Source organism: Siniperca chuatsi, linkage group LG19 (genome assembly GCF_020085105.1).
Source record: "Siniperca chuatsi isolate FFG_IHB_CAS linkage group LG19, ASM2008510v1, whole genome shotgun sequence".
NCBI classification, from domain to species: domain Eukaryota; kingdom Metazoa; phylum Chordata; class Actinopteri; order Centrarchiformes; family Sinipercidae; genus Siniperca; species Siniperca chuatsi.
Window position 1 is genome coordinate 1,376,676 of NC_058060.1, and position 24,363 is coordinate 1,401,038.

At 40.8% G+C, this 24,363-nt stretch overlaps 1 protein-coding gene across 1 annotated transcript in view; it reads right to left on the minus strand.

Moving 5' to 3' along the window:
• Positions 1-24,363, minus strand: part of LOC122867068 — a 44,753-nt gene that overhangs the window by 5,857 nt on the left and 14,533 nt on the right. The window contains exon 2 of the mRNA XM_044177439.1: positions 5,398-5,526. Coding sequence (XP_044033374.1) covers positions 5,398-5,526 — 129 coding nt within the window. The remainder of the gene's footprint in view (positions 1-5,397; positions 5,527-24,363) is intronic.

Consider the following 24,363-nt stretch of genomic DNA (forward strand, 5'->3'; position numbering starts at 1 on the left):
AAAGATACAGAGTGCCAGTTTTACTTTTGTACTGTGTTTTGTTTTGTTTGTTTTTTTTTTTTTTTATGCATTCTGCCCCAGAACATATTTTTAGGTGTATTTATCAAACAGTCACTTCAGACTTGATGATGTATTCTGCTGGATATAAGTAAAGCAATTTGTGATGGTCAGAAAATTCTATAGCAGAGATGGGATTTACAGGAGCCACAAGGAAGGTTGTGGTGGGAAAAGCAACTGTGACAGAAATAGAGTAGCTTAACCATAAACGTGTCCTGCACCATATCAGTTATCTAAAATAAACTAAAGAATATAGAGCCATAACTAAATCTGTTTCTTCTAAAGAAAAATAGAGCAATCATTAATAAACATGTATTTTGAACCAGAGGTCTGGAGTTGTAGCTTATGTTCATAAAACTTGAATTTGAACGTCACATTGATTGTGTTGTAAAATCACTACAGTCTGCAACCATTGTGCCTTGTGATAAGGCACTGACAGTGTTTAATGCACCTCCACCTGCTGCACTCTGAGCTGCTGGACCGTCTCCGTCTAGGAGCTGACTGCGTGATCCACTGCTGCCTTGGGAATTCAGGCGGTAAGTCATTGAGAACTGCATTGCACGTTTGCACTACGTCAATTTCTTATAGTAAATCTGACCCAGAATTCTTGGAGAGGCATTGGAAAGGTAGTGGGATGCAAAAAAGGATCAGAACATGATGGCAGGTGTTTTACTGTGGCTGTTCAGAGCAGGGAGAAACATTCTCATTGTCAAACTACAAGCCTGCCTTTTTTCAGCATTTACACAATGGTGATTCCACTGACTCGATCGGATTCGAAAAGATGCAAGTAGATTTTCAAGGGGAAATGATTATAAAGTGAACACAGATGAGAAGCAGCCTTTACAGATGAATCTAGTAATGTGTGAGTTATTCAAGATATCGTAATTTGTTTGTAATGCTTAATTACAACAGTGTGAGTAGGGTTATTTTTCTCCTGCTTTCCTCAACTGCCTCTGTGCACACAGGCTGCTAATATATAATTGGGGCCATCATTTTGTGGCCGTGCAGCAAATGGCTACTTGAAGAACTCCCTCTCACTTCCTGGGTGCCTGTCTGTCACTTCAAGTACGGCCTACTTCTCTCCGTCTTTATTCCTTTCAATCCATGACTTCATTTCAAAGATAGGAGAGCTGACATTGGAAGAACCTTTCCTTGAGATTCTGTGAATCTCATTCACTAGTATTGTAATAGATGTCATATGACAGGCTTAATAGCTCTGGCTGAAAAGGACAGTAATATGTTTCTGTCCCTGTGAAGAGGCTGAGTTATAGTGTGTATTATGAAACCATTTAGCCTGACGCCTCGAACAGTTAACGCTAAAGTTGGAGTCCAGCTTTGAAATACTGCACATAGCCACTGCATATTAGCAGTCTGCACATGACAGTAATGGCATGGTTTCAATCATTTCAATAATGTTTCATCACATCCAGTAAATGAATGAGTATTTGTATATGAGTATCTGTGTAAATGTGAGTGGGTGTGTGTCTGACTGTGTTGATACTGCCAGAGACATGAGGCAGGCCGGTAATGATAAATGGACTGTACTTGTATAGCGCCTTTCTAGTCTTCTCAAAGCGCTTCACACACTACATATCACATTCACACACTGATGGCAGATGCTAACTGCTCATCAGTTCAAGGAAACTAACTAATCATTCGCACACCGAAGGCACAGCCCTCTGATGAACCGCCGCCCTTCCCATTGGTGGACGACCCGCTCTACCACCAAGCCACAGCTGCCCTGGTAATATAGCAAAAGGTTGGTGATTTGAGTGCTCATTTTTTAGTTTTGCATCTGTTCAGTTTCCAGCATGTGCCATAACTAAACACACTGTTTTAAAACGTTTTTTTCTAATATATATTCACTCCTGTTCAATTCTAAACAGAACAAAAACTCTTTATTGAGGAGGGAGACCTTAACATACCTTTTAGTTGAATGCATCAGCAAATTGACTTAAAGGTTAGGTTCACAATTTTTCAAGTCTGGCTTAAAACAACAGTCATGTTCCCATATAAACACTGAAACAGGGTTTGCTTGCTGTTATCAGGCTTCCTGTGCACACTGGCCATGTTCTATGCACAATTGTATTCAAACATTTGTGTGAAGCTTATGAGGCTTGAAAAAGAAGGGGACATCTTCCAAAGTTACAGCCTTTTTATTACAAATTACGTCTTTGTGTTTCCCTCGACAGTGTTTCCATGCTGAGCTGCAGTGGAGGGATAATAATAAAATGAGGGAATGTTGTACTAAAAAGACTAACTTCGCTTCAGTACTTCGTTTGTCTCACTCAGACAGCTGAAGCCTTGTGTTTCTTCTAGATACACTTCATATTTATATTTGTATGAGTGATGACTGTGGATTTTGTCCCCCATGACTTCCATTGAAAGCGCATTATGAAGGGATCTCTTAAGGGTCAGTATAAACAAGAGGGATGATTATAGCAAGCAAGACCTGTTTCTATGTTCAAACGGGCACCTGAAAAGTGTTTTAAGACAGACTTGAAGAATTGTGAACCTATCCTTTAATGATGAAGAATCAGGTAAGGCCAGGGTATGCCTGAAATGGACTAGTTAATATACATAAAGTGTCATCTGACAACCCTGTCTCCCAGAAATTACATTTATATGCAACTAATTTGCAACAGGAAATATATCTTGACGTTTTCCATCAACATGAGGAAAATTTCATTTGTTTTCTGACAGATTATCCAATTGTGTGATACAATATCTGTTTATTGAGACTACTGCACTGTATAAACTTTTGAAAGATCATGGTCTGGTTTAAGACAAACAAATTCCACAGTGACTTGGCACGCAACATGTTTTTTTAACCTTTAACAACAATCTTTCCCTAAGCTTGACCAAGGTGCTTGTGTTGCCTAAACCTAACCACAGACAGGAGTCTGGATGTGAACCCTGATCTCTGAAGTCAGAGTCCTGAGCTTTGTATGTTTGTCACCAAATTATGACTGGGAAAACAATTTAGTAATAGCCTATATAAACTTTGCATCTAAACACATCCAAAAGCAACAGGTGTCCCACATGGCAATACTCAAAGGTAGGGTGATAAGCCTGCTGTCATAAGGCGGGGCGCGATGTGATTTTCATTAAAACTGGGATAACGGCGCACACTTTAGGGCATGTCTGAAAAGAAGGCATTCATAGTGTTACACTCAGTTGTACACACAAAACGTGACAAAGTAGTAAAAAAGAGAGCTGGATGTCATCTTTCTTTAGATAATTTTTTTTCTCAAAAGTAAACCTTTCATATTTCAAGTCAGCAAGAGTCTTTTGCTCTTTAAGGATTTTTGTTTTCATTGTAGGCATTTTATGCCTTTCTTCGATAGCTGATAGTAGAGACGGGACAGAAAATGAGGGGAGAGAGAGGGATGGGGACTGACGGCTGGACGTGAACCGGGGACACTGTGTATCATCACTCCTCACCTTAATCCCTCGAGGGTGTCCCATAACTAAGGAAAATTAAATATTATTAGTAGTATTATTTTGATAGTTTGGGCCATCATTCTCATTATGGTAAGATTTAACTCACTACCTATGGGGATGCGGTGACATCACTTCACAGCTTTAAATCCTCTTTAACCTGACTATGTAACCCACAAATATGGAAGTGAAATTGCAAGCAAGGTTAAAACTTAACCCTTCTTTTACATTCATATGCAACTATTGTGCATTAGCTCATTATGATTTTGGAGAAATGTGTTACTGCTCAGATAACATTTTTATTAACATATCAAAAACACATTACATGGCAAAATGTTAATGGCCAATGCTTTACATTTGTTTGACCCTCAATATCTGCTAGTAGCAACTCAAGCATGATTATGGTTGTGATTAGTTAACTGGAAACAATCAAGGTTAGGGGAAGATGATGATCATGGTTTAACATTGAAAAAAATCACAGCTGATTTGAAGTATAAGATGAGACATTAACCTGGGTCTGTGGGTCTGTACACCCTTCCTCCACACCCTGACGTGTCCCTCTGCTATGAATGTCACTCTACTTCCTGCTGTGTTACCAGGGAACCTAAATTGCTAATGCATTTTAGTTGCATATGCTAAATGCCAGTTATATTGCAGACCCACTGCTGGTGCAACCATGAACTACCACAGGCTGTTTACCAAAGCTGTGGGTGGAGCACTTTTACAATGAATGCCCCTCAGCCTCCACTTCCACAATTGGCTTTAAGTCCTCAGCCCCCACCATGGCACCGGAACTATCCTTTGTCTCCCTGATAAAAAGCACAGCACTTCCAATTGCTTGTGAAAAAAATACAGCAAGCTCTAACTGATATCTGCCAGGTCCAGGCTACAAGGCTAATGGCACTCATGACTCTTCCCAGGACAAACCAGGTCCTGTGTGCTGGTAGCTTTCTCAATTGCTGTCTTGATAGGTAATAGAAAAAGTGAGAAAAATGGGGAATCTGCAAAGAAACAGTAAGCACTCAACTGATTCTGCAAATGCATCAAATTTATCAGCCATTTCTCGTCAGCCACAGCCTGTCGCCAAAAAATTGGGCAGATAACCATCCCTTAGTTATGCTGCTATACGCCTAGACTGCCAGGAGACTTCCCATGATGCACCTCTTTTCTCCTCTCCCTCTCCATCTGTATGCATTTTTATCCCATTACTGCATGTAAGTAACTCGACATCTTCTCTCTCCCGTAGTTTTGTGCTTTCTCGTTTCTCTTCTCTCTCCTTCTGTCACTTTCAGCAGGTATTTCTGCCTCCGGAGCTGCAGAGTCTGGATCTGTGGTTGTGGGCTGCCTGCTACCCCCGTGTTCCTGCTCGACAACTGCTGCTACAGTTGTTGTTATTGGCTCTGTTACTATTGTTGTCATTATTATTCCTATGGCTATCATTCCTAATATTATTACTTTATTAATATTAATATTACCACTACCATTACATCATTACTATTTTAAAATTCTAGGTGGAATTTGCATTGTGCTTCCCTCTCCTCCACCCCCCTTCTCTGCCTCTGCCCTGTCTCTCGCTCTCTCTAGCCAACATGGCACCCTGGTTCTGCTCAAGGTTTCTTGCCACTGTCGCCAAATGCTTGTGGGATTTGTTGGGTCTCTGTAAATAATATTATAAAACGTACGGTCTAGACCTGCTCTATAGGAAAAGTGCAATGAGATAACTTCTGTTATGAATTTTTTACAGTATTATCAACATTCCCAGAGTCAGCACAACCTCAGATAATGCTATATATCACTCAATAAAGACTTCTATTCACTATAATAGGGGATATTAGCCAAAATATGATGTGCATCATGGCAGTTCCTGTCCACAGTCACACACAGGGGCACCTGGCATACCTTGCACCAGAATGGGGTATTCCTCCTGGTCATGGAGGGGATATCTGTGGTTGGTCTGGGGGAGAGGGCCTTCCTCTTCTCCTCCTTCTCCTTCCACTCTGTTGGTGGCCCACCTTGTCAGCATCCACACTATAACATGAAAATGAATAAATATTTCACTGGGTAATAATAATTACTCAAAGCCTTGTTCAACACACATGTCGTCAGTGGCCTAACCCTTCTCCCCCCATCAAAACACACCTTCTGGAGGGATTGAAATGACTAAAACAATAATAATAATAATAATAATAAATTTATTTATATAGGCTGTCTATATACTGTAAAATAGTTTACAGTAGTTTTTGGTTATTACACATACTATTTACATCCACCCTATACTATTCTACAGTAATGGCCTGCTTATTTTACATACTATACATTGACTTTACCATGCTATGATCAGTATTGCTTACAGGGAAAACACACACGCACACACATCAGATACTGTAGGTCCGTCTGACTAGCTTACAGCACAAATGGTGTCCTAATGTGCAAAAACAATATATCTGCAATCCAAACAATTTCCCTACTCTGTAGCCTACATAATACATCACTGTGTATTTATTTCATAAAAGCATTACTTACTTGTGTTCGTAAGGATTTATACATTGTCGTCATTGTCAGTTTCTTTGACATCTTGAAAAATAAGCTCCAACGCCTCAGCTGCACTAAATGTCTTTTTTGCCGTTTCCTTTTATCTTTGTATCTGTCTGTATCTCTGTTTCTGCACAAACTTTCCCTCTCTGTTTTAATCCTGCTTTATGATACACACAACAACACACAGCCAAGCCTCTGAATCAGACATTGCAATTGGCTGTGATGTCATCCACTTTAGCCAATAGAATAGTGTCCGCTTCAGACATGTGACATCACCAACAAAGATGGTGGATGAGAACTGATTGATGTACACAGAAAGAATGAGAAAAGCGCTGGGCTGAGGGTGAGATTATCCACATACAACTTTTCACATTAGTTTTTCTAGCAGAAGTAAATTACTCACATGCACAAATAGGGTCTGCCCGGTTAGCTTAGTTTCTGTAGTTTAACAGGGAAAAAAAATGGCATGTCTCTAGCTCAAAATTTTGAGGAGTAAAGATGCTCTAAAGACAACATGATATTTGGGAGTGTATACGCCCCCATGGATTCTAGGGGGTTAAACTTCAGGTCTTTGGCAGGAAAACCATTTTTAATCAGTGATTTTATCATCAAGCACAATCTGAATTTCATATTTTTAAGTGAAACTTGGTTAGACCAAGATAACAGTGTGGCTGTTCTTATCGAGTCTACCCCTCCCTACTTGAGCTAGAGTGCATAAGAAAAAAGGTGGAGTAGCCATTTTGTCTAATAATTCCCTCCAATGCAAGAAGATGTCTTATGGAAATGTAGCTTCTTTTGAATATGTGGCTCTTCAGTTGAATTCCTCTTCTCAAGCTATATTTCTAAATATCTACAGGCTAAACTAAACTAAATGCTGTGCAAACTTTTATAATGACTTTGCTGAACTGCAGTCAATCTGTATTGACTTTGACTGTGTAGTCATTGTTGGTGATTTTAACATCCATGTTGACAACCTCCAGGAGAGAGGGACTAAAGAAATGTGTTGTGTTCTTGATAACTATGGACTGACTCAGTGACGGAGCCCACACACAACAAGGGGCACGCTCTGGACTTAATCATCTCCAAGGCTCTGAACATTTCTAAGGTTGTGGTGAATGATGTTGCTCTCTCTGATCATTCCTGTGTTATCTTTGAGAGTGCTATCTCTGGCCACACAAATGTTCAAACTGAGGTAATCACAAAACGGTATTATATAACGGCTTTTTCTTCCATGGGTCTCAGTCAATGAGCTTGTAAATAACTTAAATTTTAAAATTACAAATGTTATTGATGTCATTGCAGCCACTAAGTTGAAGGCTGTCTCTGGTAAGAAAAGATCTCCATGGAGAAATGCCACGCTGGTAAGAACAGAAGAAAGAGTGCTGAACGCAGGTGGCGAAAAACAAATCCCCAGGTTCATTATGAGATCTACAAAGAGAGACTTTGCATTTATAATTTAGAACTGACAAATACAAGGCGGTAATTCTTCTCTGACATCATCGCCAAAAACAATAATAATGCATGTGCCTTGTTTGCTACTATCGACAGGCTAACAAACCTTCCTGTGTCAGTAGCCTCTGAACTTCTATCCTCCAGGGCCTGTAATGAATTTGCCTCCTTTACTGACAAAATTCAGAAAATTAGACAGGCAGTCAGGGCCTCCATATCAGGTACAGGATATGCTTTGTCCCTGTGTCCACTTAAAATCAATTAAAAATCAGTTAAAATAGCATGACACAAGGGGCAACATGTAAGATTTGGTCAGAATTTTAGTTCAACACATTTTAAAAAATGGACTAACATTACCAACAGAATATGGAAAAGTAACAGTTCTGACATCATGTCAGAGATAGTCTATGTATTGTGTTACAGGGATATGAACTGAAATTAGCATGCTAACCTGCTAGCCCCGCCCCATCCTGTGTTATAATACCACTTGTGTCTCGAAAGGCGACTTCGATAAATTTAGCGACTTTTCAGACCCTCTTAGCGACTTTATTTCTAAAAAGCGTCTAGTGACAAATTTTGTGACTTATTCAGACCATCAGGGAAAAGGTGAGAAATATATTCAAATATATTATATTGTAATTCATTCCCATGCATGCTGGGGCTCTACTGCCAACAGTGTCTCTCTTTCTCTCCTCTTGCGCTCTTTCTCTCAGGATCCCTGGAATAGGATGTTACTACAGGTTGTAAATATGTAAATAGTTCGTTTGATCTTGTAAATATTGAAATTGTTCTCCCTCCTCCCTCCCTTTGTAGATTTTTATTTACTTTTTTACTTCAATTACACGATGTCCCCGTAGTGAGTTTGTGATTATTTGGCCAGATTTATCTATCAACGTTTTATATGTCTTAAATTGAGGTGATCCCTCCCTCACTGCACTAAGCTGTATGCAAATGATTGTGTGACGATGTCAACAACATGCAAATGAGGCGACTTTTAGTGACTTTCGGCGCTAATGCTAGCTACTTTCATTGGAAAAAAAGATGGCAACACTGAGCTCAGGAAGTTCCAGCTTTGAGATGCATGCGAGCGGCATGTTTGCTACGTACACGAGCTCTCTTAGCTTTTTTAGTCGAATAAAAAAATTAAATAAACTCACAAAATATTCACAAGAAAGTAAATATTCTTCTTCTTCTGTTTTTCTTAAACAGAAAAATACAATCATACACCTACTGAATTCACATTTCTCTCTTTCACCGTACTAAGACTGGCTTAACTGCCTTGTTAACTCATAAAACACACTTCATTCAAACTTGACAGGAACAAAATAAAACTCACCATAACCATCTTGGTTAGTCTTTCCACTGTTCCAACAATCACCAACTCTGGTTTGGTTGAAATAAATCCTTAACTCACTGAGTTAGATGCGAAAAATATTCTGTCTCTACACGCTGCCGCTGCCTCCCTATTGGGAGGCCCCGGAGTCAGAATCCTGGTCAGAGCCACTGTAAATCAACTCTGTACTATATTCCCTGTCGCCAAACTGGCCTCCATTGGTCTTGGAGACTGTGTTTGGGCTGACAGGCTGAGAGTGCATTCTGGACATGCCTTTCCTCTCTCTTCTTACCCTCTGGGCACTTCTTGGGCTCTATGTTGTAATGTCCGGATTACACCCACCTTGTGCTGTAATGGATGGTGTGAGTCAAAGAGCAAGTATTGATCCGTATGTGTTGGTTTACGGATCAATACTTGCTCTCAGCCTGTGGTTATCCTACTTGGGCTATCAACAAAGTTAAAAGAGCCAAAAACAGGACAAAAGTGGAACAGAACCAATTCCTCCATTCCTTATTTATCTGGACTGTCTGAAAAACTACAAAGGATCTTTAGACAGCACGATGTTCCTATTTTCTTTAAACCAGGCAACACTTTAAGACAGAAACTCGTTCACCCTAAGGACAAGATGCCCACACAAAAACAGAGCAATGTAGTTTACTCCATTCAATGCAGTGAGGAAAACTGCAAAGGACGGTACATAGGTGAGACCAAACAGCCACTTCACAAAAGACTTTATAAGCACATACGACACGCTAACTCAGGATTGCAGAGCGCCGTGCATTTGCATCTAAAAGCTACAAACCACACATTTGAAGACAGTGAGGTGAAGATTCTAAGTAGAGAGAAAAGTTGGTTTGAACGAGGTAGCCATTTTTGTGAAAAAAGAAAACCCATCTTTGAACAGAAATGGTGGTCTGAGATTCAATCTGCCCAAAGTCTATCACAGTGTTTTAGCACCTTGGTCACGCCATTCATATGCTAATCAGGTACTTAACAGTGATGAGGTAGGTGCAGCCAGAAAACAATAGGCCTGATTACTGGGCCATCATGGAAACAATTAGGTCAGTTTCAGGTGAAACTAGCTAATCAACAGATACTCAGGTAGACTCCTTCCTGAGGGCAGGGCTTATGTAACACAGAGTAGCTTAAATTTCTAGTTCCCGTCCCATTTTTTCACAATTGAGAATGACTTCCGGATGGGAGCCGCAACGTCTTGATTCTGAAAACAGTGTCCAGATGACTACGACTGAAACCTTTTCTACGATAGAAGTTATTGCACTTTTTCTATAGAGCAGGTCTAGGTGGAGAGGAAGGCACAATGCAAATACCACCTAGAAATGTTATTATTTATTTATTTTTAATAGTAGAGTAGTAATTGTAGTGTTAATATTAATAAATTAATAATAATAGGAATGACAGCTATAGGAAAAAATAATGTCAGCATCAGTAACAGAGGCAATAACAACAACTGTAGTAGCAGTTGTCGAGCAGGAACACGGGGCAGCAGGTGGCCCACAACCACAGATCCAGACTCTGCAGCTCTGGAGGAAGAAATACCTGCTGAAAGCGACAGAAGGAGAGAGGAGAGAAACGAGAAAGCACAGAACTACAGGAGAGAGAAGATGTCGAGTTAGTAACGTGCAGTAATGGGATAAAAATGCATACAGATGGAGAGGGAGAGAGGAAAGAGGTGCATCATGGGAAGTCTCCCGGCAGTCTAGGCCTATAGCAGCATAACTAAGGGATGGTTCAGGACTCACGCAAGCCAGCCCTAACTATAAGCTTTATCAATAGAGGAAAGTCTTAAGCCTACTCTTAAATGTGGAGATGGTGTCTGCCTCCCGAACCCAAACTGGGACCTGATTCCACAGGAGAGGAGCTTCATAACTGAAGGCTCTGGCTCCCATTCTACTTTTGGAGACTCTAGGAACCACGAGTAGCCCTGCATCCTGGGAGCGCAGTGTTCTAATCAGATAATAAGGTATTATGAGATCTTTAAGATACGATGGTGCCTGACCATTAAGAGCTTTGTAGGTGAGGAGAAGGATTTTAAATTCTATTCTGGATTTTACAGGGAGTGTACTGCCAGTGCAGAGAAGCTAATATTGGAGAAATATGATCTCTTTTCCTGGTTCTTGTCAGTACATGTGCCGCAGCATTCTAGATCAACTGGAGAGTCTTAAAAGACTTATTCGGGCAGCCGGATAATTAGGAATTACAGTAGTCCAACCTAGAAGTAACAAATGCATGGACTAGTTTTTTGGCATCATTTTGAGACAGGATGAACCATCCAGACCTCTCAGGCCGCCTGGGACAGGTCTGCTTTCTGTCCCCAGAGTCAAAACTAAACATCAGTTTTTATGCACCACATATCTGAAATAAACTCCCAGAAAACTGCAGTTCTGCTGAAACTCTCAGTTCTTTTAAATCAAGGCTGAAGACTTTTCTGTTTGCTGCTGCCTTTTATTAAATCGAATAATGATTCATTTCTTACACTGCACTGTAACTTTTAGTATCCTGTTTTATCTTGTTTTTATTTTCTACGTAACTCTTTTTAAGTGTTTTAAATGTCTTTATATTGCCCTTTGTTGCTTTTACGTTTGTCTTGATGCCTTTTATATTTTATGTAAAGCACTTTGAAATGCCTTGTTGTTGAAATGTGCTATACAAATAAACTTGCTTTGTCTTGCCTTAATTATAGCAAGCCATACATTTCCATGTTTCTGTTTAACTGCTGCGTTTCAAATCTCAAATATGAGAAGACTTCAAAGGTGCTTCCCTGCTGTTTCATGACATTTGTGGTGTCCAAGGGAGGTTAGATGGAGTGACCTGAAAAGAGCACTGCAACTCTGGGTCTGGCTACATGGATAGTCTAATTAACATTTTAATTAACACAAAATATTGTTGACTGGAGGCCATCCTTGGAGCCATGTCTGGGACAGACTCATTACATTCAGTGTTAGCCTCTCTACTGCTGCCCTCCAACGTGCTACCTGTGAAAATGTCACCCTACAGAATGAAGAGATTGAGATGGATTCAATTATCTGGTGTATTACTGCTTTAGACTGAAATATGTTGGATAGTTACAGTCAAGAGCAGTTTTGAGTTTTTCCATTATCATACAGGTTGGATATACATTCAAAAATAAGTTCATGACGTTTATGTAACTCACATAAATGTCACTGTAAACATATGAAGTACATGAAACTGTCATTTGCAGTCATTTAGAATATGAGCATTCAAGCCATTCTATATGAAAAGAACATAACCTGTTGTGTAAGACTCTGACATGTTGATTGACAGAAGATGACAGCAGGCCAGGAGGGTAACAGGCTGTAGAAAAACAGGGTAGATTTTTACAAAAAGGCAGACTGATAATCAGTTTACAAGTTGTCACAGCCTTACAGATGGGTACACCTGCTTAACCTGTGTCTGAACATTTACTGTTAAGTAATTAAATAAACTTTATTTGTATAGCGCTTTTCACAGGAATCAGTCAGAAAGTGCTTAACAAAAACATTAGCATACAAGAAAGAAATAGATAAGATAACCACCCGAGCCACATGAAGAAAAGTGCAACTAAAAACACAGTACTAAGAGAGTGAGCTGATAAGTAAGGTTCAGCCACAGTAGTTCAGCCACATATATAGGGGCAATGCTCTGTAAGTAATAGTGAGAATTTTAAACTGGATCCTAAATGCAGCAGGGAGCCAGTGAAGACATCTGAGTACTGGAGTAATGTGAGACCGTCTGTTCGACCTCATCAGTAATCTTGCAGCAGCATTCTGTATTGCCTGCAGGTGATCGAGTGCAGACATGCTAAGTGAGGAAAAAAGTGAGTTACAATAGTCGCTAAAAGATGAGATAAAGGTGTGTACAAGCATCTCTAATTCAGCAGTTGAAACTCAGTTTACTAATATTTCTTAAGAGAAAAAACAAGATCTGGTCTGCGGGTTAAAAAGGTTGTCGAACGATGAGGACTGATCAAATATTACCCCTAAATGACGCAGGTTGGAGTGGGCAGCAGAGGAAAGAGGCCCATTACTCTGCATGATCACAGGGGCAACTTTTTCTGGAGCAACAATTAGAACCTCTGTCTTATCAGCACTGTGCTGTAAAAAATCTTCTGCTGTCCAGTCCCTAATAGCGCTTAGACAGTCTAGGAGCCTAGATAATCTAAAAGTCTCATTGGGTTTGAATGATAAGTGGAGTTGGATATCATTCGCAAATAAATGATAAGCAAAATTAAATCTGTTTATGATCTGTCCTAAGGGCAGCAGGTATAGAAAGAATAACAGGGGCCCCAGAACGGAATCAGACACAAAGTCTCCAATAGAGACGGTGAAATGATCAAAAACTACTGCCGCTGAGATGGTGAGATAGTTATGGTTTACTACAAGTGCAAGGTGTTTGGTCTGAATGTTTATGATAATGTGGATCTATAATTAACCTTTGATATTAAGTGAAATTAAATGAGTGAGAGGCATCATTATACAGTTTGTCTTCAATTCATCACCTCATCATCTGTGTCGGTAGTTTCCTCTGTCTCCAAAATGTGCACGCGCATGGGTCAGAGTTTACTTACAGGTGCGCACATTCTCCCGTCAAGTTTGTATTTATAGATAACTTTTGCGTGCGAAGTGGCGTACGCCTCTTTCAGGCCCTGTTTTGTGCATCCTGGTTATATATGAGACCCCAGAGCAGTAGGAGATAGAGAGGAGTTAGAGTTGAGCGGGGAAGTCCCAGGATGAATACTGAACCTAATAGCCTGTACCTTATCAACAAAGAAGGTAAGGAACATGTTACATCATTGATAGAAAAACATGGTACTGTAATGGGCGGCGGTGAAACAATGTTATTAATGGCATCGAATAAAATCCTAGGATTTCTTTTTGATGAAGAAATTAAATTTGCAGAGTAAGCAGTCCAAGCTTCGTTTGCAAGTGTGAGAATCCCAAAATGAGTGCTTGATGTTTCCTGAAGTTAATATGGAATCAAATGAGTTGAAGGTGGTAAATAGAGCTCCAAATAAAGGTTATTTTCATTATTGATTAACTGATCGACTGCTGGGCCTCGCCTAGCCTCACCACGTGTGACGGTCAAAGACAGGCCTACCTGGAAAGGCCAAAGCCTTCACTAAGAGCCGACACAGCCGCTAATTTAAACCTGAATGTGAAAGTGAGATGAAATCTTGTTTGAACCCAACGTGAGATCTCAGTTGAATCTAAATAACGGACTCCTATTGGATGAGATGCACGAGACAGAAAAACATGAAATCTCGGCGCACAGCTGTGACGACACCAACTCTATAAAGCCTGGCACTCTGCACTGCCCGTTGCCATTTCCATAGTTTAACACGTCTCTCTCCACGGTAACTGCCGTTACCACAAGAAGATGCTTTTCATGTGAGCCTTTAATCCCCCGAGGAAGAATCTTAACTCGCTGGACGAGAAACGGACTGTTTTGTGTTTGATGAACAATTTTTGGATCTTGATCGTTTATTTCCCATAACGATCCCGTACCTGCAGAAGGAAGAGACACGGACTGACCGTTCCTTTCACGGAGCGCAAGACCGCCGCTGAGCCCCTCTCCCTACTGACGCCAAATAAAATATAGTTATAATTAGAAATATATATTTCTGCTAATAACCAAACCTGCCCTACCAGAATCCAAACACTACTGACTAAATTGATTATATTTCTGGTAGCTATTGGAGCATTTCAGTGTATGATAATTTTTAAATATATTTTTTCCTTTTAGATTATATTTATTCATTTTTTTATCTTCAATCCTGCTGATATTAAATTAAAAGAACAAAAACTAGAAATAAGCAGTCAGTGTCCAGCACAGGAAAAGTCCAATAAAAAGCAGAGTGGAAATGCTATCGCTGTGGGTCACTGCTGGGGTCAGAAGCGTCATCTGTGGGTAAATTCAGCACCGCCGTGTGTGGAAACATCGTCACCACTGCTGGAAATGTCATTTCTGTGGATGTAGTTCTGGTAGAAATGTCACTGCCATAGTTGGAAACGTTATCACTGCCCATCACTAGCACTGTTTATTCAGGTCGGCCCGGAGACTTGAAAAGACGACCCCTCATGTATCCCATCCGGCGCTGGGCCTTCAGCAGCAGCAGTGATGTCTAAGGGAGCAGGGAGGGCAGCTGGAGAAGAATAATTCCTGATCTTCCGTCACCCTTGCTCAGACTGCACAGCTGAGAGCAGGTTCATGGCAACGAGAGCACAGAACAAACAGTAAAAATACAGTCCGAGACCTGGATAACAATTCAAGGGAGTGAATAAGCTCAGAGCAGCACTCTGTACATCAGTAATTAAAGCTGGACTGAAATTTGAATAGTCCTCACTTTTTGTGTAAGGAAATATAAACTGTAACGGTACTGGTGTTATATATCAAAACACAATTTTTCGCCATATTTATGAAAACATTTTCTCAGTTTGCCTCTTGTGTGTGTAGTCTTTCCTCTTTCCAGGTCTCCATGGTGGAGAGAAGGTCATGTGGCTCAGGTGTGTTTGTCGCCACCTGGAAGTTGCTCAACATCCTCCCAGATCTGGTTACAAGCTATCTATAATTTAGTCATCCTGATTGTCCACACTGTAATTTTACTATGTTGCTCTATTTTGTACACAGTATCTACTTCCTGTCTGTCCGCCCTGAAGAGGGATCCCTCCTCTGTTGCTCTTCCTGAGGTTTCTTCCTTTTTTTCCCTTTTAAAGATTTTTTGACATTTTGAGGGACCAACTTGTTCTGTCTTAGCGGGAGTTTGATGGGAGACTGATATCAAGAAGAAGAAGAAGAAGAGGAATATGGCTTCTGATAACTTTAACAGATTTATTTACATTGGACCTTTTCTTAGTTGGCCTGCTAACATTAGCCACTGGTAAGCCTACATTCAGGAATGACCTGTGATGCTGTTCACTGCGGTGTGTGAAGCCACCGTGTCGTTATGAGGAGGAGGCTGCTGTTATAGCTGTTGATGGTCGGTAAATACCTCCAAGAAGCAGGCTTTCTGCTTCTTTAACCACGGATTGCAGATTGAGGCAGGGAGAGCGTTCCAGTGCATAGGAGCAGCAGCACTAAAGGCTTTGCACAAGAAGGAATTTTATCAACCTTTAAAGAAATACTTAACACTTCAGTTTATCGGAAGGGTGGAGGTGGGTTTATGAATATATTAGATAGCACCAGTAGAGAGATGATAGGAAATGATGGAGAGAGAAATGCAACAAATATCGTATATAATGTAGGGGGCGCTGTCACAGAAAAATAAAACAAATTCACATTTCTTCTTTTTGGTAATTTTGACCAAATTATTACACAAATCAAAACTAACTAAAGATATACATACTGATTAGAAATGAAATAAAAACAACATGAATTTTAAGAAAATTAACAAGTAGCAGGGATTAATAAACTGATTGGTAAATTTACTTGTGTTTAATTCTTCAAACACCAGTCATGAGTTGTGTTTCTCGCAATGCCTTCCTTTGTTAGAAAGCATTTTCATTGCCACTTGAAAAATGAAATTAATTGCATGCCCACCCTGTGGTCTCTTAAAAGAAAGCTTTAAATAAGATGAAAAGCAATGACAGCAAATGACTGCACAGTTTGAAGTCACAGTTTTCCTTTTGTGGTGTGAAAAAAAAAAATGCTTCCGAAAATCACCGCAGACTTCTGGTGCGGTAATTATTTCAAAAACAGACTGCTGTGTGCAAGATGTAGTGTATTTGTTTCTCTCCACTCTCATGCTATTTGCTATTCTTTCAGATACTCAGATATAAGGGCCACAGTGAAAAGCAATGATGATACGGCTCCTAAACAATCTCCTCCAACTCCAGCCACCTCCTCTGACACTCACAATGAATGGATCACCTCTCCGCGCAGAGAAAAAGAATGTAATCCGCCCAATAAAGATATGTTTACAATGGCAGAGAGAGACAGCATGCTATTTTCTCTTCTTCATATGCCTCTTATTCATTCTGGCCTACATTCTTTAACTGTGACGAGAAGTGCTGAAAACAAGCCGGTGTCATTTCCCTATTCCACCCGCCTCAGGCACTGACGACAGGGACGCTTTGCAGCTACTATTATGTGCAAAATCTGGTACACATTCAACACAAATTGTAACTGCTTATTAGTATTCACTTCACTTGTGCAGAATTCAGCACTTGACTGTTCATTTTCTGTGGTTAAAAGACAAAACTTGAAATGAGTTTGGGCTGATATCTAATTAACAAAAATAAGTGCTGCATCTTATGTTTTTTTATATTTTTCATTATTTGGCTTTTTTCTGTCTGCAGCATGGTTCGGTCGGTTTTCTTTCTCGACACAAAAATAGATTTAGTTATACAGAAGAAGAAGGCTAAGGATAAAAAAGGGTCATGGACAAACTCAGGACCACATTAAAAATCCTTAGTAAGGCCTCCATCTGTATGTGCAGGGATCCCAGGGGGCGGTGGCAGCCATGCCACTGGGGAAGTGTCCTGTACTCTGCTCCGGTTATGAAATAGAAATGAAAAAAGCACTCAGAGCCATAGAGACTCAGTGGATTTTTTATCCAGTATGTAATAGGTATTCAAACAGCAAAACCATAAAATATCCTCAAGGCAGAAAAGGCATGGTTGGCTAAAAGCTGCTAAAAGCACTTTGCTGTTCATTTACAATTGTTGTGTTTGTTCCCATTTCAGATGGTTTGTAAAGAATCAACATGGCAATCTACTGCCAACCCACCATGTGGATCATGTCTGTATACACATACAGTATGTAGACCAGTCTAAAATTTTATTTGTAGACAAAAATAAAGAAGAAAATAAAAAATACAGTTCATTCTAGTTATTAGGAACAAGATACTAATTTGTATTAAATTAATTATGGACTGTTGCAGTCAATTCATGGACTTGTGGCAAACTAACATTGCACGTGCATTTTATACTGATGCCTTGCAAGTGAGAGTCTATTTCTTTTATGTCTCTATGCTTCCAAGCCACAGCTCAGGCCTGCATTGGTGTATTTTATTCTAAAGGGCACTATTTTTATTTCAGTTGCAGTATGTTTGTGTGTGAAAGAGTGTGGGCTCATTTCATATGTTTACATTTCAAGTGAATTTAAGCTTCTTAATTCATCTATTATCACAGGTTAGAGTGCCAAACTTCAATTAAAAGTAGCCAGGGCCCCAACCCTAGTACTATAGCTCCTTTAAAGGGACAATATGTAAGAATTGAGACTACTCTCCACCTGTCAAATTTATACTCCAAATCAAGCAGCATATCACATATCAGGTCAAAACTGCTGCTAACTACCTAGTTAGCTCAGTTAGCTGTGCAGCTAATTTAGTCACGGTGCTATTAGCTGAATGAGCACCAGAACCTGAGCCGGGCAAGCGGACAACAAACCAGGATCAACAGCCTCCCAGTGAACACAACCAGAGCGGGAACGAACACCGTATCAGAGACTGACAGAGGCCAGTCTGACAACAGGGAATACAGTACAGAGGTGATTTACAGCGACCAGGACTCTGGGGCCGACGGAGACACGGCGCATTCAGGCAGGGACAGGAGAGGTGTCATGCCAAGAGGAGCGAGAGGAAGGTCGGGCATAAGAGAGGCAGCAGCAGCATGTAAAGACAGAATATTTTTCACATCTAACGCAGTGGATTAAGGATTGTTTTTTCAACCAAACCAGAGTTGGTGATTGTTGGAACAGTGGAAAGACTAACCAAGACGATTATGGTAAGTTTTATTTAGATTCTGTCGGAGTGTTTTACGATGTAATAGTTTGATGAAAGAGAGAAACGTGAATTCATAAGGTCAGTTGTATTTGTCAGTTTGATAAGGAAAAAAGAGTATTTCCTTTCTTGACATTTTGTGAGTTTAATTTTATTTATTTATTAGACCAAAAAAAGCTAAGAGAGCTTGTGTAATGTAGCAAACTCGCTGCTCGCACACATCTCCCAACTGGAACTATCTGAGCTATACTATCGGACTAGTTATCGCCTCTTGAGGCACAAGTAAAGCAAAGAGTTTCCCCTCGGGGATCAATAAAGTATTTCTGTTTCTGATTCTTACAACACAGGATGGGCTGGGGCTAGCAGGTTAGCATGCTAATTTCAGTAGATATCTCTGCAACACAATACATTTTTGACATGATGTCATGTGAACTGTTACTTTTCCACATTCTGTTGACAAGGTTAGTTCATTTTTAAAATGTTTTAAGCTACAATTTTGGCCAATTCTTACATATTGCCCCTTTAAAGGGGTACTCCAGCAATTAGGTATTCCTGATTTTGGTGCTCAGGTGATCAAAGTTTTTACAATTCATTCTCTGGGGACCACAAATGTCTGTAGCAAATTTCACAACATACCATTGTTGAAATATTTCAATAACAACCAAAATGTCAAGGGATCACCAAATTAATCCGGAGACATTGTCTGGGAACCATAAATGTCTGTACAAAATGTTGTGCCTACCCATCAAGTAGATGTTGAAACATTAGAGTTCATCTTCTAAGGACCTTGAATATGTGTACAGAATTTTATGCCAAGCCATCCAATATTTATAGATATTTCACTCTGAATCACAAATGTCAACCTAGAGGAAAAGTCAGGGGATCATCCTCTGGGGACTATTGTCTGTACAAAATTTCATGTCAATCCATTCAATGTCAGTCCGTCTGTCAAACCAACATTGCCTTGCTGGTGGCACCCAAGAAGAATGGTCAAACTCAAAGCAGAAGAGGCCAAGATATTCTGACTTTTAGTCACTAGTATGGGTCTGAAAACACCAAGATCCTTTTCCCATAATGCAACTTGATAGTCTTTCTTTAGACACACCATGCCTGGTAAACACCTGTGTCCATGTGCTTAATTTGTAATGCAGGACCTGTCAGTTGTTAAATTTTGAAATCTCATGACTAAGAAATAACCCTGATGACATAGTACTTGGTAAAGTAATATGGATGCGTAAAATCTGTGGAGTTCCCCTTTAAGATGGTAAAACCTATTATGCTACATGAAATATACTGTTTGCATAATATTCTGTTTTCCTTTGTGCACTACTGTTTTCTTCAGCAAATAACCCAGTCCATCAGTCAGCACAATCCATATTTACTGCTACATTTTTAAACTGGGACCGCTAGACACTCAGTTCATGGCTTCAATTCACAGTCATCCACACAGATTTGATAGGTGACCCTGGCAGGCTCAGACTAGAATTTTGAAGTTCTCTAGAGAGCTGGTTTCAAAATTGCTTTATTTATGACATCCTTCATCTAGACCTTGGATCATTACCTGTGAAGACAAATGAGCTAAATTATAGGAAGAATTTTTGTGATTGTTACTGATCTTTAGTATATCTGGTGTCTAAAAGCATTCTAAGAGATTTATTTATCCGTTGGGTTTTTAACTGTTTCTTCTCTGAGTGTACGATTCCTAATAATCTGATGCTATGTGCAGATGACTCAGAGGACGCAGTAGCTCCTCTGCAGATATTTGATCATCATTCATGCAGTGGTGTTCACCACTTTCCACAGAATTATGGGATAATGAAATGTGGCAAGGCTCCACTAGAAAGGCCAGAAAATAAAATGTTTGCATGAACAAGATGAGAAGAGATACATGTCTGCAAGTAGATGGAAGCAAAGCAAGACAAGCCCTCACTTCTACTGCTGTCAAAAACAACAAGGATAATTACTGTTGCAAAGAATACCTAATTATCTTTCTATTCAGAACCCAACCTTTTCCCTCTCATTTTACAGCTCCTTTGAAAACAAGGTCTCTTATATCTTAAAATAACCTGAACATGAGAATTAAGCTGTATCTCTCCTTCTGACGTGGACTCCAGCTGTGTCGCTGAAAGGATTAGCATAGTGTGTTGATATAATGCTCAGTCACTGGCTGTGTGTGTCAGTGCTCCACCTCTTGCCTTCACTTTCTTTCAAATCAAAGCTTTACTTAGCATTTATGCTGAGATGATAGAATCGCATTTATTTCTGTGCTTCATTGAAACCAACTTTCTGTCGAGTGAATATCAGGTTATTGACCTGAAGGAGAGCTAAAACTTTAGGACCAGATGGGATTATATGATTACAAACTGAAAAGACAGCAAAATCATCTTAACTTTTAAACTGCATATGGATATAAAGCTTTGGACAGTCACAATCAGTCACATACATTTACATATAGTGGTCATATGTAGTGCATATGCACCAACGTGCATGCTGCCTGTTGCCATAGCTCCGTCTCGTCGTTTTACTTTTTCCAACTTTTAGCTTTCTTTTTTCTTCAAAACTTGAGTAACTTGTGTGTAAGTATAATTTAAACTACGCTCTTTACGAAAATGAGAGTAGAAAGTGTTTTGGTACTTTTTTTCAGCGTGGAACTTATTCTCCTGCTACTCGGTCAGGGCGCTGCTGCAGACACCAGGGAACAGCTGATCGCACTGAAGCCGAGTGGCATGGTGCCCAAGATAACCGATATCCCCACTGAGATCTGTAGGAGGACACACCAAGGATGCAGAGGTGGAATGAAGCCGCGAGAGAAGAGAGAGGGGTCCAGACAAAAGAGACTTAAGAACAAGAGATTTTAGCCGTGTCTGCCTTCTCTCGTTATGGGCAACGTGAGATCACTGGCGAATCGGAGCCAGACGGAGTTCCGTGAGTGTAGTTTGATGTGCTTCTCAGAGACATCTCTACACCAGGATATCCCGGATCATAACGTTTCCATCAACGGCTTTCAGACTGTTTGGGCTGACAGGGATCACACCGGGAGCGGGAAGCGGAAGCGGGGTTGCTGTTATGGTCAACAACAGTTGGTGTAAACCTGGTCACGTTACTATCAAGCAGAGTATCTGTAGCCCGGACATTGAACTGACAGCTGTGGGACTCCGGCCTTATTAATTGCCACGTGAATTTTCAGCAGAGGCAGCAGAGGAGTTGAAGGCAGCTTAGACAGGACCAACTAACTTAATATGTTTTTTAACAGATATGACACACCGGCTCCTGCTCATCCCCCTCTAACTCAGCTGCTGTTGGTCTTCAGACTCCTCTGAGTCCACTGCTCCCCCCTCATCCATCTTCCTGGGAAAGTCCTTCTCCCCCCTCAACTGGCTCTAAGGCTAACGGCCCTCTTCTGACTGATGACTCCCCCCCTCCCCCGCCTGTAACCTCTGCTTTGTGCTTGACTACTGACCAGGTGAGAGGTCAGCTGATGAAACTCCACTCAAACAAGGCTGCAGGCCCAGATGCAGTGAGCCCCGGCTGCTAAAAGCCTGTGCCCCCCAGCTATGTGGTGACCTTCAACATGTCTTCAACCTGAGCCTGAGTCTTCAAAGGGTCCCTGTTTTGTGGAAGACATCTTGCCTCGTTCCTGTGCTGAAGACGTCACGTCCCAGTGGCTCCAAGGACTACAGACCAGTGGCACTGACCTCCCACATAATGAAGACCCTGGAGAGACTGGTGCTGGAACAGCTGTGGCCCATGGTCAGACCCCTCCTGGACCCCCTTTAGTTCGCCTACCAGTCCCGGCTTGAAATTGAGGATGCCATCGTCTTCTTGCTGAACCGCATCCACACCCACCTGGACAAGCCGGCAAGCACGGTGAGGATCATGTTTTTTGACTTCTTCAGTGCTTTTAACACCATCCGGCCAGCCCTGCTGGGTGAGAAGCTGGCAGCGATGCAGGTGGATGCCCCCCTTGTGTCCTGGATTGTTGACTACCTGACTGGCATACCACAGCATGTACGTCCGCAGCACTGTCAGCAACACCGGGGCCCCTCAGGGGACTGTCCTCTCTCCCTTCCTCTTCACCATCTACACCACGGACTTCAGCTACCACACAGAGTCCTGCCACCTTCAGAAGTTTGCTGATGACTCTGCTGTGGTGGGATGTATCAGCGGTGGTGATGAGACTGAGTACAGGGCTGTGGTGGGTAACTTTGTCTCATGGTGTGAGCAGAACCATGCGCAGCTCAATGCGACAAAGTCTAAGGAGTTGGTTGTAGACCTATGAAGGGCCAAGGCACCAGTGACCCCGGTTTCCATCCAGGGGGTCATTGTGGATATTGTAGAGGATTACAAGTACCTGGGAGTACACATGGACAATAAACTGGACTGGGCTAAGAACACTCAAGCTCTTTACAGGTAGGGCCAGAGCGGCCTCTATTTTCTGAGGAGGCTGAGGTCCTTCAACATCTGCTGGACAATGCTGAGGATGTTTTATGAGTCTGTGGTGGCCAGTGCCATCTTGTATGCTGTTCCATGCTCAACAAACTGATCCGTAAGGCCAGTGACATTGTAGGGGTGGAGCTGGACTCTCTGTCTGTGGTGTCAGAGAGTAGAATGCTGAATGCCACCCACTCCATGACGTGCTGGTCAAACAAAGGAGTACCTTCAGCGAAAGACTCATCCCCCCAAAAAGCACCACAGAGTGCCACAGGAAGTCATTCCTGCCTGTAGCCATCAAACTCTTCAACTCCTCCCTCTAAGTATTAGTCTATATGACCCTAAGTCATTAAACTGGACATTGATCATTAACATCACTGCAATACTTGACATAATTGTGCAATATCCTGTGTTAATACTCCTGTACAATATACTCTTTTCAGTTTAAAATTCCCTATTTATTGATATTTATTCATACTTCTTGTACTTTACACTTACTTTAATTTTATACTTATATCCACTTTGTACTTAAATGATCTTACCTGTATTATATTCTGATTTGCTTAGTATTTCTATTCCTGTGTGCACTGACGTGATAGTGAGCAGCTGTAACAAAAGAGTTTCCCCTCGGGGATCAATAAAGTATTTCTGATTCTGATTCTGATGTTAATGTGAGTTGAGTTACTAATGGTAAGCAATTCATGTAGTATGACAAAAATTAAAACAGTCCAGATATTTGTCACTGCACTGTGTAAAGTTAAATTATTTTCATTAACAATTAGTCACAAAACACTTTAGAATGTTCTAACATTTTCAAAGCAACAATGTGTAGTATCTGAAAATGTTCAAATTTAGTGCTCCCCAGTGATAGTATCAAAAAAGAGATGTGGCAGACGTTGCTACTACTTCACCATGGTATATTTTCTATTAATAATTTTTTAATGGTTTACTGTATTTTTATATGATAATAGGCTCCATTTAAAAGATATAGTTTATCTGCCCACATTATTTCATTCAAAGTCAGTGTGTTTCATCTCCAAAATGTCATCCAAAAACAAAAGGGGAAGTCATCTTATTATCAGGGTCTTCTTATAATTGGGGTTACAGTATATGATCAGAATAATTATAAATATGCTGCAATCACATTCTACCATAGACTGTATATGAAGATGGACAACATGACAGCTCCCTAAAAGTGAAGCCGAACCATCTTGATCGCCCCCTGCAGTGTAGGTCATAAACCCCGCCCCCTCCATGTTAGCAGCTGGGACATAACACGTTGCGTTCGAAACCACTGACCATCACATCCTATTACAGAGACTGGAACATGTAATTGGTATTACAGGAACCACACTAAGGTGGTTTAAATCCTATCTATCAG